We start from the raw sequence: 13,734 nt of genomic DNA on the forward strand, positions 1-13,734 counted from the left end.
GGTCCTAAAAGTCCTGTTGAAATCCTTTGGGCTGGGGAAGCTGTTTATCCTGAGGGGCAGGGCTGGTGCCTACCTGCTCAGGAATGCCTGCAGCCTAAGGAAGAGGCCAAGCCCTCCTCACCTCACCATTCTGCTGAGTGAGACCAAGTGATAAATGTTGGCTTTTTATTTCTTTTCCCTTATTATTTGTTGTGTGTTGGTTTGAAACGCCAGGTCATGTAAGATGAAGATGTGAAGATGTTAATTTTAGACAAGGGTTTTCTCCACAGTCATGCTTGCCATTACTCACCCATCTCCAAACCCTGGGTGAGTCAGCTGGAAATGCTGCTCTCCTGAGCCTGAGCTGGAAACGTATTGCAGCACCCACTGTACTCAGGGCTGTCCGTGCTGTCACGGTCACTGCAGTGTCTTCCTGCCTGCCCCGGGACGACAGACTGCTGACAGGTGGATCCTGGAGCAAAAGGTACTGATTTGCGTTGTGCTGTTGAAGCTGGGCTGCGAGCCTTGCTCAGCAAATGCTGCCTATCTACATTTTGTCTTTGCCTCGCTCAGGTCTCGGCTCTCCAGACCCAGGGCAGGCAGCATCTGGGGGTCTGGGGCAGCAGAAAGCTGCAGGGGGGGCTGGGCCCACACTGCCCTCATTGTGAAACCTCCTTCCACCCCATTCCCACTCCCCTTATTGCCCATTTGCAGTGTGGCTTGCCAAACCACAGGGTTTGCGCAGTCATCGGAGTCGGGGTTTAAAAGAAGTTGGGGAGGGATGTGTTGAAATCAGTTTTTGACCATTTGCCCGCTCTGCTTCAGATAAGGACAGGTGGTGGCTCCAGGATTATCAGGTGGAGAGGTATGAAGATCAGCAGTGCTTTGTGCTCGCGGGTCCCTTTGTGCCAGGCTCTCATTTAGAGATGAGATAAATCTTAAAGGCTGCAGTGCCTCTTGCTGTCCATTGACCTGTTAGCTCTGGTACCCCAAAGCAGCAGCTATAACCCCTATTATGAACTATGGACTCAATTTGTGCCAGGGCAGCCTGTAGCCTTATATAGCCCTATAGCCTATAGAGGAAGAGGTTTTCTCTTAGGGTGAATTATTTTTAAAGAGGATGGAGGGGTTTGCTCTGTATTGTGCATATCTATGGTGCATGCCCCTGCCTGTGCTCGTGGGGATGGACTGGTGTGCAGGGGGAGCTGGTTTGGGCAGCACTGATTGCTGTCAATGTCCTTTGGAAGCAGGGGAGTGCAAGGTCCTGCAGATTGCTTGCAGGTGGGGGGCATTCAGCTCCATGGGGTTATCCCTGCTAAGCAGAAAGCTGTGGTACTTCTGGAAGCTGCTCTTGGTGCTGGGGTGGATGGTGTTGCTCTGCCCTTGTGAACTTTCTACTGGTGAGAAGCAGCAGAGGTGCGAGCAGCTCGGGGGTGCTGTGCCTGCCGTGCCTTTATCTCTGCAGTTGCTCTTTGCTATGACAGATTTTGCTTTTGCAACCAAAACCAAAGGCAGATGAAAGCGTTTGTTCCCAGCAGCACCGTACGTCATTGCATCTCTGCTTTATTCTGATAAGAACAGCATGCCATGCTGATGTCCCACGTCAGTGCTCAGCATCTTTGTCTGTAGGGCTGGGCTGGGCCTCCTCCTCTGTGTGTCCCATCCGCTGCTTGCCCAAGGTGAAGGGAGTACTAATCCAGGATTCCTATGGGCTGAGCCCAGCACTGAGCAGCACAAAGGGCAGCACGTAGCAGCCCCAGAGCAGGGGGCAGAGAGGATGTGATGCTGAGCTCAGCCTGGTTGATGTTCTGATAGGGATTGGAGAGAAGGGTGCTGCTGGTGTGAAAATCTGCATGCTGCAATCAAATGAAGTGTTTACAGGAACGAAGGCCGTCAGCAGCCCTGGGTTCCCACTCATTTCCTACTGTTTTCTCAGTGAGCTGCACTGCCTGGCTGCAGGATGGCTGCTGCCTTCTCCAGCAAGGAAAACCCCGTGCCTGTCCCCATCCAGCAATGACTGCATCAGCTCTCAGCCCAAACTTGCTTGGGGTGTTTGTGTACTGCAGGATATCTGTGTGCTGCAGTTTCTCACCCCGCAGCTTTGGGGCCATGCTGCAGATCCCATCATATCCCGTTTCCATTGATGCAGTCGACTTCTGCTCTCTGTGGGGTCCCCCTCCCATGCTCATGAAGTACTCCAGCACAGAGCAGCCCAGGCCCTCCATGCCACCGCTGTGTGTCCTCCTCACCTCCAATGATTTTTGCCTTCCTGTGACAGCTTTTGCTCACTCTCTCCCAACCCCTCGCTCACAATTAATGGTTGAATTTGGACGTGATGCCTTCCCTTCACCCCACTCCTACCACACAGAGCTGGGGGTGCTGCATGCTGCAACTGCTCCTAGTTTCCGTTTTGCTCAAGTGGCCGTGATGCGATAGGGGCTGCAGTTTCCTGAGCACGAGCAAGCGGAAGGCAGAACAGTGCTGGGGTGGCTGCTCAGCCCAGCCCCAGGATGGCGGCTGCTGGTGGAGCACTTATGGGGACCCTCCCCAGGGAGGAGGAGAACCCCGAGGTAGGTGCTGTGGGATGGGGACGGCGTTCAGGGCTGCGGGAGCGCAGGGTGCAGGGCTGGCAGATGAGGCTGTATGGTGAAAATGTGCTCAGGTGGAGAAATGGGGGGAGGAGCGTGTGGCCAGAACGGGCTGGTGCTGGAGCCAAAGGAGAAGTAGGACTGAATGCCCCCAAGCAACAAACTCCCTGCTGCCAGCTCAGCACCTCCTTATCCACGTAAGCAGGAGCAGCTCCAGTGGTAACCTGCAGTAGTGGTGGAGCAGAACCCAGCACAGATGGTCAGGGGATTATGGCAGCCCTGGATTTGCCATAAGCAAACAGTGATGATCCAGTGGGTGTTTTTCTTTTCCCACTAGGAGGATCCCAAGGTCATTCCAGGTCTTGGGTTGGGCTCATCCATCCCCCCCGAACACCCCAGCTCAATCTGAGCTGGGTCTGTGCTCAGCATGGAAAGGACCAAACGAGCTTCAAACATTTCCAAAATATGAGTTTGGGGGTTTTTTGTTTGTTTTTGAGTCACCCCACTGCACTCCCAAGGGGCTCAAACAGTGGGAACTGTCCCAAATGGCACACAGCACCATTATGGTCACCATCCCCAGGTGCAGGTAGGCGGAAGGAACAATGGTTTTCATTCCATTGCCTTAAGTGCCACTGGGGTTTAATGGCACCTCTGGGACAAGCCCACCCTGTCCCCACTACCCACCATCACTGTGCCCCCAGACCTGATGGGAAATCCCTCCTTCCCCTCTTGTTTTTCCAGATGGATCTCTCACACCGCTTCTCCAAGCAAGAGGTACGATCACGTGGGTTCCTGTGGTGGCATCACTGAGGTCATCAGAGTGTGGGGACAGCACCTTTGGGTGCAGGAGGAGCACCCTGCTGTCAGCATCCCCTGGGTGCACTGGGAGGGAGGGCAAGCAAAGACAAGGGAGGACACTGTAATGGCAGTGATGTGATGGCACTTTCCCCGCAGCTGGCCCTGCTCTACCAGGAGGTGCTTTACACCATCCGGCACCGTCTGGGCAAACCCCAGCCCCAACATGTTGCTGACACCCAGGAGCTCTGTGCCTATGTGCAGAAGGTGGGTGCTTCTCCACGGGACCCTCAGAAGGCAATTTCTAAAGACCTCACAGGGTTGGGGATGCACAAGGGTGGTCAGAAGGTTCTCCCTGATGAGCTCTCCCAGCCTTCCTGCTGCTCCTCGCCCCTCTAGCTGGAAAGTCCCTGGCTGCTCTCCAGCTAAGATCAGCAGGGCCACATCCGTTACCAGCCCTAATGTTTGTAACAGGCTTTTGGCATGGATGCGGAGGAGCACAGGACCATCATGCAGAAGGTCCAGGAGCTGGAGGTACGGAACGGGGCGGGCTCTGTGCTGGGATGCTGCTGGATTTGGATGTTTGGGTTTGGGATGCCCCAGGTCTGTGCAGGGGCTGAGCCTGTTTGTGATACGGGGCACTGAACTGTCTCTTGGGGTCAGTGACACCCCTCTGAGCACGCAGCAGCATCACATCCTGGAGTGCATCCAGCAGCAAACACTGTGGTTGCTTTTCCCCTCCGTTAAGCAATCTTTTCTCTCTGCCAGAGCCCAATTTTTTGTCTGAAAGCAACCGTGAAAGAAGCCAAAGGGATTTTGGGTAAAGACGTCAGCGGTAAGCAGAGCTGGGTGGGTGGCTTTGCAGAAAGGGTGCAGCTGCTGCTCTCAGTGGGGATAGCACTGCTGGCTCTCGCAGGGTTCAGCGACCCGTACTGCCTGCTGGGCATCGAGTCCAAGAGCCAGGAGCCAGCCCACCCCGACAGCAAGAGGAGGCTGAAGGCTGTGGTCAAGGACCTCGTTCCTGAAGACCAGATCCATCGCACCCAAATCATCAGCCAGACCCTCAACCCGGTGTGGGATGAGACGTTTATCCTGTAATCTGCCACCCATCCCTCCCATCCCATTGCTACTAAGGGGTCTCAGGGCTCCTAGGCTGTGTGGGGTGGGTGGGGTCTCAATTTCCACATCTCCATCTCTCCATCTCCGCTTCCACCTCATCTCATCTCCATCTGCATCTCTATCTCCATCTATCTTCACTTCCACCTCTGTCTATTTCCACTTCCATCCCCACCTCTCAAAGGCTGCTGTCCTGCCATGTGCTGCCGCAGTGACAGCTGCTAACCATTCCTTAGGGAATTTGAAGACATGGAAACAGCCAGCTTCTACTTGGACATGTGGTGAGTACAGCTGGAGCAGGGTTCTGCCTCCCAGCATGGGGCTGGGAGGGTCAGTGGGGTGACCCTCGGATCTGCACTCATTTCAAAGCACAAAAATCCCCTTGGACTCCATTTCCCCTTGGAATGTTCTCCAATCACATGAATTCCATTCCCTTGCTGCTTGTGCTCACAGGGACTCAGACACGGTGGAGTCAGTGCGGCACAAGCTGGGCGAGCTGACGGACCTCCATGGCCTCAAACGGTGCGTGCTGCCATGTGGGGCTGTGGACATCGTGTGTTTGCTCCCTGGGTTCACTAAATGTCCTTAGAGGAAGGGAGGGAGGGCAGCAGTTCTCTGCTGTCTCCATACTGCCTTGCTTTGTCCGGATCACAGCCAGTTGGTGGCTGCATGGATCCCTTCATTCTCTTGCTCCTGCCTTTCAGGATCTTCAAGGATGCTCGGAAGGACAAAGGGCAGGATGACTTCCTGGGGAACGTGGTCCTCCGTCTGAAGGTGAGCCCTGGACGTGAGTGAAGGCTGGGGGAGGTGAACAGGACCCCATCTCCATGGCAGCACAGCTCCCAGATCCCCAGAACCATGCCGAGTCCCCAGCACAGTGGGAACAGTTCCTTGCACCTCATCTCTGCATACACAGGACCTGCACTGCTGGGATGACCGGTGGTACCACCTGGAGCCGCGCACAGAGACGTACCCCAACCGGGGCCAATGTCACCTGCAGTTCCTGCTGACCCACAAGAAGGTAGGAGCGAGGGAACCATTGCCTCGGCAGAAAGGGTCGCCCCCAGATCCACATCCTCTGTGTCCCATCTCTGGGACTGGAGCTGTTGACACACTTCACACTTTGACTTTTGAGTTCAGACAGGGTTCTCCAACCCGACGTTATTTGTGTCCCTGTGTCCTCAGCTCTCCAACTGCTTGGGCAGGGGATGGTTATTGCTCACGTGCTTTGCATGCATTGTCTCGTTCCAGAGGGCCACCACCTGCAGCCGGATGCAGCCAAGCTACACCGTGCACCGCCACCTCCTGCAGCAGCTGGTGTCTTATGAGATCCTGCAGCACCAGGTGCCGTAAGGAGAGAGGAGCAGCAGGGATGGGATGGGGGATGATGTCCTTGGAGGCTGCCACATTGGCATGTTGCACCGTGATGGGGTCAGGAGATGCCTGGCCATGACTGGGGCCCCGTGAACAACATTCCCAGCCTACTGCAGAATTCCTGACCCAGCTGTGCATCTTGGCAGGCCGGCAGCACTGCCTGGGATGGGGAGCTGAGCCCACATGCCAGCACTGTGCTGTACCTGCATGCCACACAAAAGGATCTCTCTGACTTCCACCAGGTCATGGCGTGAGTATTCCATCTCCATTTCCCCATTCTGGCCGCAGTAGCCTTCGTGAGCCCTGTGCCATCCCCTTGGGGCTCACCTCAACCTCTCCCCAAATCCCCAGGCAGTGGCTGGCGTACAGCAAGCTGTACCAGAGCCTGGAGTTCAACTGCAGCTGTCTGCTGCACCAGATCACCAGCATCGAGTACCAGTGGGTGCAGGAGCGCCTGCGGCCGGAGCAGGTGGGACACGGGGAGGTGTGACCCTCACATCTCCTGCTGGCTCCTGGCTACATTTCCCTCTTGGTGCCGTAGGAAGGGCAGGAATTTGTGGGGTATGGGGCTGCCCAGAGACCTCAGGGATGGGCTGCAGGGTATTACCGGTGGGAAACCAGTCATGGGACTGGGACAGACCAGGGAATTTGTTCCCCATCACAGAGAAGCTGCTGCTATCCAACCATCCCTAGGTCCCAAGCCCAATGAAAATTAAATCTGACCCAGTTTCCGCTGCCTCCCCATGGCCTGTTTTCCCAGGGCATCCGAATCCCATGCTGAGATTTGGAATGTTTCATGCATAGAAATGAGCTTTCAGCACAAAACTCAGCTCAACCCCTCTGGGGAGCAGTTCCTGGGGGCATCGGGAGAGGAGCAAGAGCCTTGGGCTCTCTTCTGTGAGGCACCATGGTCCCAGCACCGTGCACAACTGCATGTTCCCTTCCATCCCCCAGAAAGCAGAGCTGGCAGAGTCCTTCCAGTCCTTGCTGACCTATGGGATGTCCCTCATCCGGAGGTATCGCATCATCTTCCCCCCCTCTGTCACAAGGTCCACAGAGAGGCTGCAGTCCCTGCTCCGGTGAGTCTGGTTGTTGTGAGAACTGTTTGTGTAGGGTCTCCTGGGGAAGAGGTGTTGTCTTGGAGGGGCTGGTGATGGGTTTTGTCAACGGTTCTCCCTTTTGCAGGGTCCTGGTCCAGATGTGCAAGATGAAAGCTTTCAGAGAGCTGTGCACACTCAGCCCTGATCTCCCCAAAATGGTCTCTGAGGCGCTAAAGGTAGTGGGGCCTCCTGTCCACCCCCTACCCCTACCTGGCTTCCTGCAAAGCCCCACGGCTGGCTTGGTCCTGTGGCTTCATGCTGTCACACTGCGGCTCCTCTCTTGCAGTCAGGCACGACGGAGTGGTTCCACATGAAGAAACTGCACCTCCAGCCCACGGTGACGGTCAGTTCCCACCTCTGCTACTCCAAAGCAATGGTGCTCAGACCAGCCCTACAAGCTCAGTGCTCCACATGTGGATCCAACGATAGCTTGCTACCCCACAAGGACAGATAATAGAAATTAATCCATTTCAAATGGAGCTCAGGTCACTTTAATATCGCTGAGCATCCCAAATGAGCTGTTCCTTCTTTTTCAGAGCATGGAGGAAAATGGCAAAGCCTTGGCTAAATTCCTTTTGGAGGTGATAGGAGATCTCCAGCAATGCGACAAAATCTGGAATAAATTCTTCATCAGGTGGGGTGTGGAGCTCAAACCCCTCCTCAACCACCTTCCACAGGACCAAGAGCAACGAGGCAGTTTTATGCTTCATTTCCTGGTCCTTGGGTTCCACCTGCAAAAGGAGATCATTGAGTGGTCCCAATTCTGTCCTGCAGAGCTCTCCTCTCTCTAATGGAATAGGATGGGCTGGGTTTGCTGGGTTGGGACTGGCTCCTGATTCTGTTTCTCTCTTTGTAGCACGTTGAAGCTGAATCTCTTCTCCATCACCTACTTGGAGCTGGAGAGGCTGGTGAGTGATCCTGTGGCTGCTCTGCACTCCTGGGGCTGAGGTCTAAAGCCTGGCTGAGATATTTAGCTAGCCTTTAAGCTTGGCTTCTTGTTGCAAGCCTGGAAAGAAAGCAAGCCAGGGAAATTCCATCATTCCCTGCACTCCCCTAGAGTCACCATCATTATTTATCTATTTGCCTCACCCAAAAGATCTGCTTAAATGCCACATGAAAAGAAGTGCCACGAGCTGCCCTTTCCCCATGGCTTCAGACAGCCCGTGCCTTCCCAGCTGAACCCCCCTAACTCTGTGCCCCATGAGCTGCCCTTCTCCCCGTTGTCACTGCCAGGTTGCAGAGCATGTCCAGGAGCAGCTGCGTGAGGTCGACACTGGCATGTCCAAACCCGCAGCTGAAAGCCTTTTCCAGCTCTACCTGAACCTGCAGGAGCTTTACAGGATGAAGGACTTCCTCCCAACGAGGTATCAACCTGGCAGAGGGGTGGTGCTGGAATGGGGCACTGAACAGTCAATTTGGAAGAGCACCGAAGCCTTCCCCCTCACTCCACCCCTAATTACACCCAAGAGCAGGCCTGGTGTTGGAGTGAGCATCACCAGAAGAGTTTCAGGCTTGGACTCGATGATCCTTATTGGGATCCTTAGTTGGACTTGATGGCCCCCTTCCAACTACATTCTATGATTTTATGCTCATTTCTCAGTGGGTTTTGATGGGGACATCTACAAGGGGAGTTTTCTCCTTATTCTGTTTCTTGTGTATGAGATGATGGAGGGTTGGAAGCCCCATGTCATCACCATGCGCTGGGAGAAGCTGGTTTCTCCATCCACAGGGATGGGCCTTTGGCTCTGAGTGATTTCCACCAGTGGTTCAAGGAAGCTGTGCCTCAGTGGCTGCAGAAGGCCTACAGCATCGCACTGGAGAGAACACAGAGGGCTGTGCAGATGGACCAGGTAACCCAAGAGAAGAACATCTCCCCCAGCATTTGGGGTCCCACCAGCTCCCTCACACACTCCCAATGGTTTCTTTTTCCCATGGCTATTTACTCCTCCGTGGTCCTCACCTCCATGCCTGTTTCACAGCACTGATGCCACCACGGAGGTCCCTCTTGCAGCCTGGTTTCTCTCCCTGTGATTTGGCTTATGCTATGAGCTGGTTCTTCTGGCCTTCAGAAAGAGGGGAGGGAAGGCAGCTATGGGGCCAGGGGCTCCTCACTCTGTTCTTCACTGCGGTTCAACATTGGGATGGAGAATGAGGGAAAGCCTGGGCCACTGCATACCCATTTCCTCCATTCCCCAGAGCGGTCAGGTGATGACACACCTGAGGGTGGGTGTAGGAAAGATCTGGTGATGGTCTTAAAACAAAGGGAGCAGCTCTCCTGTCGGGGATAACTCAGTTGGTTTTGCTCTGTGCCTTCCCAGCTGACGCCCTTCGGGGAGCACAACAAGCACAGCACGTCCACTGTTGACCTGTCCACCTGCTACGTCCAGATCGTGAAGACCTGGCAGCAGCTCAACTGGCCAGACCCTGAGGAAGCCTTCATGATCATGGTGAAGCTCGTGGAGGTTTGTGCTCTTGGGACTGCCAAGCAAACACAAGCAGCATTAGTTTCCTCTTACTTTTAGAGTCAGGTCCCAACGAATGGGGCCAGTGTCCCATGCCAACATAGTGGTCTCCATGCTGCCCCGTTGGTATCATTTGTTGCTTCTCAACCGTGCAGGATATGTGCAAAATCGCCCTGATGTATTGCCGGCTCATCAAGGAGAGGGCTGAGGCTCTGTCACTGAGCAAGCAGAACGAGGGTGAAGCAGCCAATAGGGTTGGTATTGGGGCAGGACATTGGGCTTAGGGGGAGGCAAGGTTTGGCCATTGTTTCTGAGCGGATGAGCAGTCGGTATCCTGGGTCTGGCTTTCATGGGGATCAACTGGACCTGATGGCTGTCATCGGGGAAAATCAGGAGAGAAACCGTATGGGTTTGGGAAGAGGGGAGGACGGGAATGATGATAGGGATGAAGGTGGGGATGAAGATGGGAAAGAGGATGGAGATGAGATGTGGGTGAGAATGAGGATGGGATGAAAATGATGGGGATGAGGATGAGGACAAGAATGATGAGGGTGGAATTAGGGTAGGGATGAGAGTGGGAGTGATTATAGGGATGAGGATGAAAATGGGGTTGGGGTTGGAGCCAGAGGCATAACTTGAGTAATGACCTTCCTCCTTAGCTCTGCATCGTGGTGAACAACATCAAGCAGCTGCGACTGCTCATCCTGAAGCTGCCATTGCAGCTGGATTGGGCCCAGCTGGAGCGGCGCATGGGGGCTGTCATTGACCAGCAGCAGATCCAGCACACACTGCACCATCAGCTCGACAGCACCGTCTGCTGTCTGGACCGTGAGATTCAGGACGTGGTGCAAGCCCTGGCCACCAAGGTGAGACCTGCCACAGGTTGCCCTGCACCTGGCCTGAAGTGAGGAAGTTTAACCCAAGGGGATGGAAATAAACCTCATTGTCTCTGTGTGCTTTCTCTCCTGGCAGCTGGAAGCGGGCATCGCCAGGCACATTCAAGAGCTGTCAGCCTCCAACAATGCTCAGGAGCCTGAGGATGTAAGCACCTGGCCCAACCCCTCTGCTGTGCCCTGCTGAATGCAGCCTCTCCCGTGCCCACCCTAATGCCCCTCTCCTCCTATGCAGTCCATCCTCCCTCTCATGAAGTTCCTGGAGTCAGAGCTGCAGTACCTCAACGAACACCTGGTCCAGGAGAACTTCAAAAGGTGACCAAGGACCTGTCAGGGGTCCTTGGTGTAGGGGTGTGGGGCTGAGCTCAGTGGGATGAGCTTGGTTACCTGTGTGTGCTCTGTATATCCCCCAGCTCACTGCTCCCTCCCTTACCCCGCAGCCTCCTTGCTCTGCTCTGGCATCACACCTTGGCTGTGCTGACAGCGGCTGCAGGCCCACAGGTGCCCTCGGTACAGCACTGCAGGAAGCTGCACTGTGCCCTGAAGGTACCTGGCAGGGTGGGGAGGGTCCCTGGGTGGGCACCTGGTTGCTACTAACAGAATCCTCCTCCTCAGAGCCTGGAGCTGTGCTTCCATGCCGAGGGCTGCGGGCTGCCTCTGGAGACCCTCCACAGCACTGCCTTCCTGGTATGGTGCTGGGGGGGCCAGGATGTCCTTTGGGTGTTCTATGGAGAGGGGTGTCCCCAAGGCTGCAGACCCTCATAGTCACCCCTTATCCTCCCTGCAGTCATTGGAGAGCCGCCTGGCCCTCTGCTCCTCCACCAGCCGCAAGCTCATCCAGAAGTACTTCAGCAACAGGATCCAGGAGCAGGTGGGAGTCAGGACGGGCCTCCCGCACCTTCCCGACACAGCTTCCCCACAGCCTCCTTCAGTCCTTGCCCTGTCAGCAATGGTTTTACCCCAGTGCTGGGGTCTGTGGCACCTGGGAGGATGCCCCCAGGACTCCATAACGCTCCCTCTACCATGCTGTGCAGCTGGGCATCAGCTCAGAGAAGTACGGGGCTGTGACCATCAAAGCGCTGTACCGCCCTTCGGAGCAGAAACTGCGCGTGGAGGTGCTCAATGCTGCCAACCTCATCCCATTGGACTCCAACGGTGAGAGCAAAGGCTGCAACCCAGGGCCTGCTGAGGGAAGAAGGGGATTATTTCCCTGTATGGAGTTACCCTGGGCCAGGCGGGGATGTCAGCCCCATTGCAGGGCTGAGTGCTCTGGATGATGCCCAGGATGCCTCATAACCAGGGGGCTGATGGCTGTACCCTGCCAGGCTCCAGTGACCCCTTCGTGCAGCTCACCCTGGAGCCCCGGCATGAGTTTCCAGAGGTGGTGGCCCGCAGCACCCAGTGCAAGAGGAATGAGCTGCACCCCCTCTTCGACGAAGCCTTCGAGTTGTATGTAGAGTTCAGCACCCAGCAGCCCCCACCTCCCCATCCCTACTAACAGAAGTGGGTCCTGCTGTGGGTTTTTACCTCCTGTCCTCCTTCCTTGGCCTGACGCTTGGGAGAGAGGTTGACACACAGCAGGGGAAATTGGGATGTCCTATGGGCTTCCCCCCCCACAGCTCCAAAATGGGGGGAGCGAATGATGTGTGTCCCACCCCATAGCCTCATCCCCTCTGAGAAGTGCCGCCAGGACGGGGCTTGTCTCCTGCTCACTGTCTTCGACTACGACACTCTGGGTTCCAACGACCTGGAGGGAGAAGCTTTCTTCCCACTGTGCCACGTGCCTGGCCTGGATGCTGATGAGGACCAGGCTGACATGGGCTGGGTGCCCCAAACACGCCTCCCCCTCACCCACCCCAAACCTGGCGGTACGGGGGGGGTCTCACCCCACAACCAACCCCACACCGTGTGTCCTCCCCCACCCCACATTGCTCCCCTTTGCTCCCCACAGGAGATGAGATCCTGCAGCTGCTGGAGTGCAGGAAGGGGGACAAGGAGGCCCAGGCCTTCGTCAGGCTGCGCAAGCAACGAGCCAAGCAGTCCAAGGAGACAGCATGAGGGGCAGAGGGGCCTAAATGCGGGGGTCCAGAGCAGGATCCCATGGGAAGAGCAGGCCCTGCCTCCAGCAGTGCCCCCCGTAGGGCTCAAGAGGGTCTTGGGGTGGTTGGGGGTTTCCCTGCAGATTAACACTAAGTTGCAGCAGCACCACTATATGGCTGAGGCAACCTGCCTCCTTGGTTGTTTCTCTTTTTTTATTTTAAATTAAAAGCAAGCAGGTGTGCTGGCTCAGCCTTTGTGGCAGGTGGGAGAAGGCCAGGCAGGGTAATAAAGCAGCACCTGCCACATTGTCTGCTGGGGCTCTGAGGGGTGAGAGTTTCCCTTTGCAGGGGTCACAGGCTGTAACACACACCGAGGCAGCAATCATCCCTGCAGAGCTCCCACCACCCAGCAGTGCTCCAAGCACAGCAGCAATAATGGGTACCACACTGAGCTGCGATTGGGGCTCTGAAACACCAGAACCAGAGGCCACGAGCCCAGCATCACCCCAAGCCTGTGCTAAGCAGCTGCATGCTTCTGGCTCCAGAACACCCCTGGGATGCCCAGGTGTGAGAGCTGCAACACCCAGCAGGCAGCTGGCTGCTAACTGTGTACGTGCTTCTTTTTTTTAGCTGCAATTAAACTAATTACAAACCCAGAGCTCCCATCCAGTCAGCCCCTGCCTAACTCAGAGGGTCCCTGTTTGCAGGGGAATTAAAAGCATCACCCTCCTGGCTGCCTCCTCTGCAGGCAATTGAGGTCAAGCTGTCTATGGGGGCGGAAACAAAGCTCCTTTGGTGCTGACTGCCATGGCCAGGCTTGACCGAGGGATTAAAGCAGCCATTTGCTTGCTGCAGTCACTTGCTACTGTCCCCATGTTGGGCATGTAGGTCTGCAGAGCAGCACAGTGCAGCAGTGGGATGTGAAGAAAGGTCTCTGCTTGTGGAGGGGATGCTGTTCCATGCTGGCACTTCTGCTCGGGGACACGATGCTGTCACATTACTAACAGTCTTTAATATAAATGGGGCGATTCGGATGACTGCTGTGCTTGTAGAACAATAAGCAGTGAATGCAGCCTTAAATAAAATCTCATTCTTGGACACTTGAAGAGGGCAGTGTTATGTCCAATGCCATACACAGCAAAACCGTGACCACAGGGGCTCTGCTGAGCTCACCTCACTCTTAGCCTGGGCAAGAATGCGGGGGACAAAACACATCTGGATCTGTGGTTGTGCCATTTCCAAAGGGTCTGCCTCACCTAACCCCACCAGGTCCCCCTTATCCTAAAGAGGAGCCCCACAGTAAGGGGCTCAATGCAGGAGGGAGTGGGGGAAAAAAAGCATTCTTGGTCAAGGGGAGCAATGTGCTGTGATGGCACAGATTTCCCCCC

At 55.5% G+C, this 13,734-nt stretch overlaps 1 protein-coding gene across 3 annotated transcripts; it reads left to right on the forward strand.

Annotated features, from left to right (window-relative positions):
• The first annotated feature begins 785 nt into the window (after positions 1 to 785).
• On the forward strand, positions 786 to 13,452 carry UNC13D (unc-13 homolog D). Of its 3 annotated transcripts, none has more exons than XM_010721376.3 (32): positions 786 to 844; positions 3,309 to 3,341; positions 3,522 to 3,629; positions 3,837 to 3,896; positions 4,131 to 4,197; positions 4,279 to 4,456; positions 4,715 to 4,759; positions 4,932 to 5,000; positions 5,183 to 5,252; positions 5,395 to 5,499; positions 5,730 to 5,822; positions 5,999 to 6,102; positions 6,204 to 6,321; positions 6,807 to 6,931; positions 7,038 to 7,128; positions 7,239 to 7,295; positions 7,489 to 7,586; positions 7,809 to 7,860; positions 8,186 to 8,316; positions 8,682 to 8,802; positions 9,271 to 9,414; positions 9,570 to 9,668; positions 10,074 to 10,280; positions 10,387 to 10,455; positions 10,543 to 10,622; positions 10,748 to 10,853; positions 10,923 to 10,994; positions 11,095 to 11,178; positions 11,342 to 11,462; positions 11,633 to 11,756; positions 11,970 to 12,175; positions 12,259 to 13,452. In XM_010721376.3, the coding sequence occupies exons 2-32, from the start codon at positions 3,309 to 3,311 to the stop codon at positions 12,363 to 12,365; spliced, it is 3,144 nt and encodes a 1,047-aa protein (XP_010719678.1). In that variant the 5' UTR covers positions 786 to 844; the 3' UTR covers positions 12,366 to 13,452. The 3 variants fall into 3 exon arrangements, with proteins under 3 accessions (XP_010719678.1, XP_010719677.1, XP_010719679.1); XM_010721375.3 differs by lacking the exon at positions 786 to 844 and adding an exon at positions 2,051 to 2,549; XM_010721377.3 differs by lacking the exon at positions 786 to 844 and adding an exon at positions 2,611 to 3,153.
• Positions 13,453 to 13,734: the final 282 nt, after the last annotated feature.

This window comes from Meleagris gallopavo, chromosome 20 (assembly GCF_000146605.3).
Source record: "Meleagris gallopavo isolate NT-WF06-2002-E0010 breed Aviagen turkey brand Nicholas breeding stock chromosome 20, Turkey_5.1, whole genome shotgun sequence".
Lineage (NCBI taxonomy): Eukaryota > Metazoa > Chordata > Aves > Galliformes > Phasianidae > Meleagris > Meleagris gallopavo.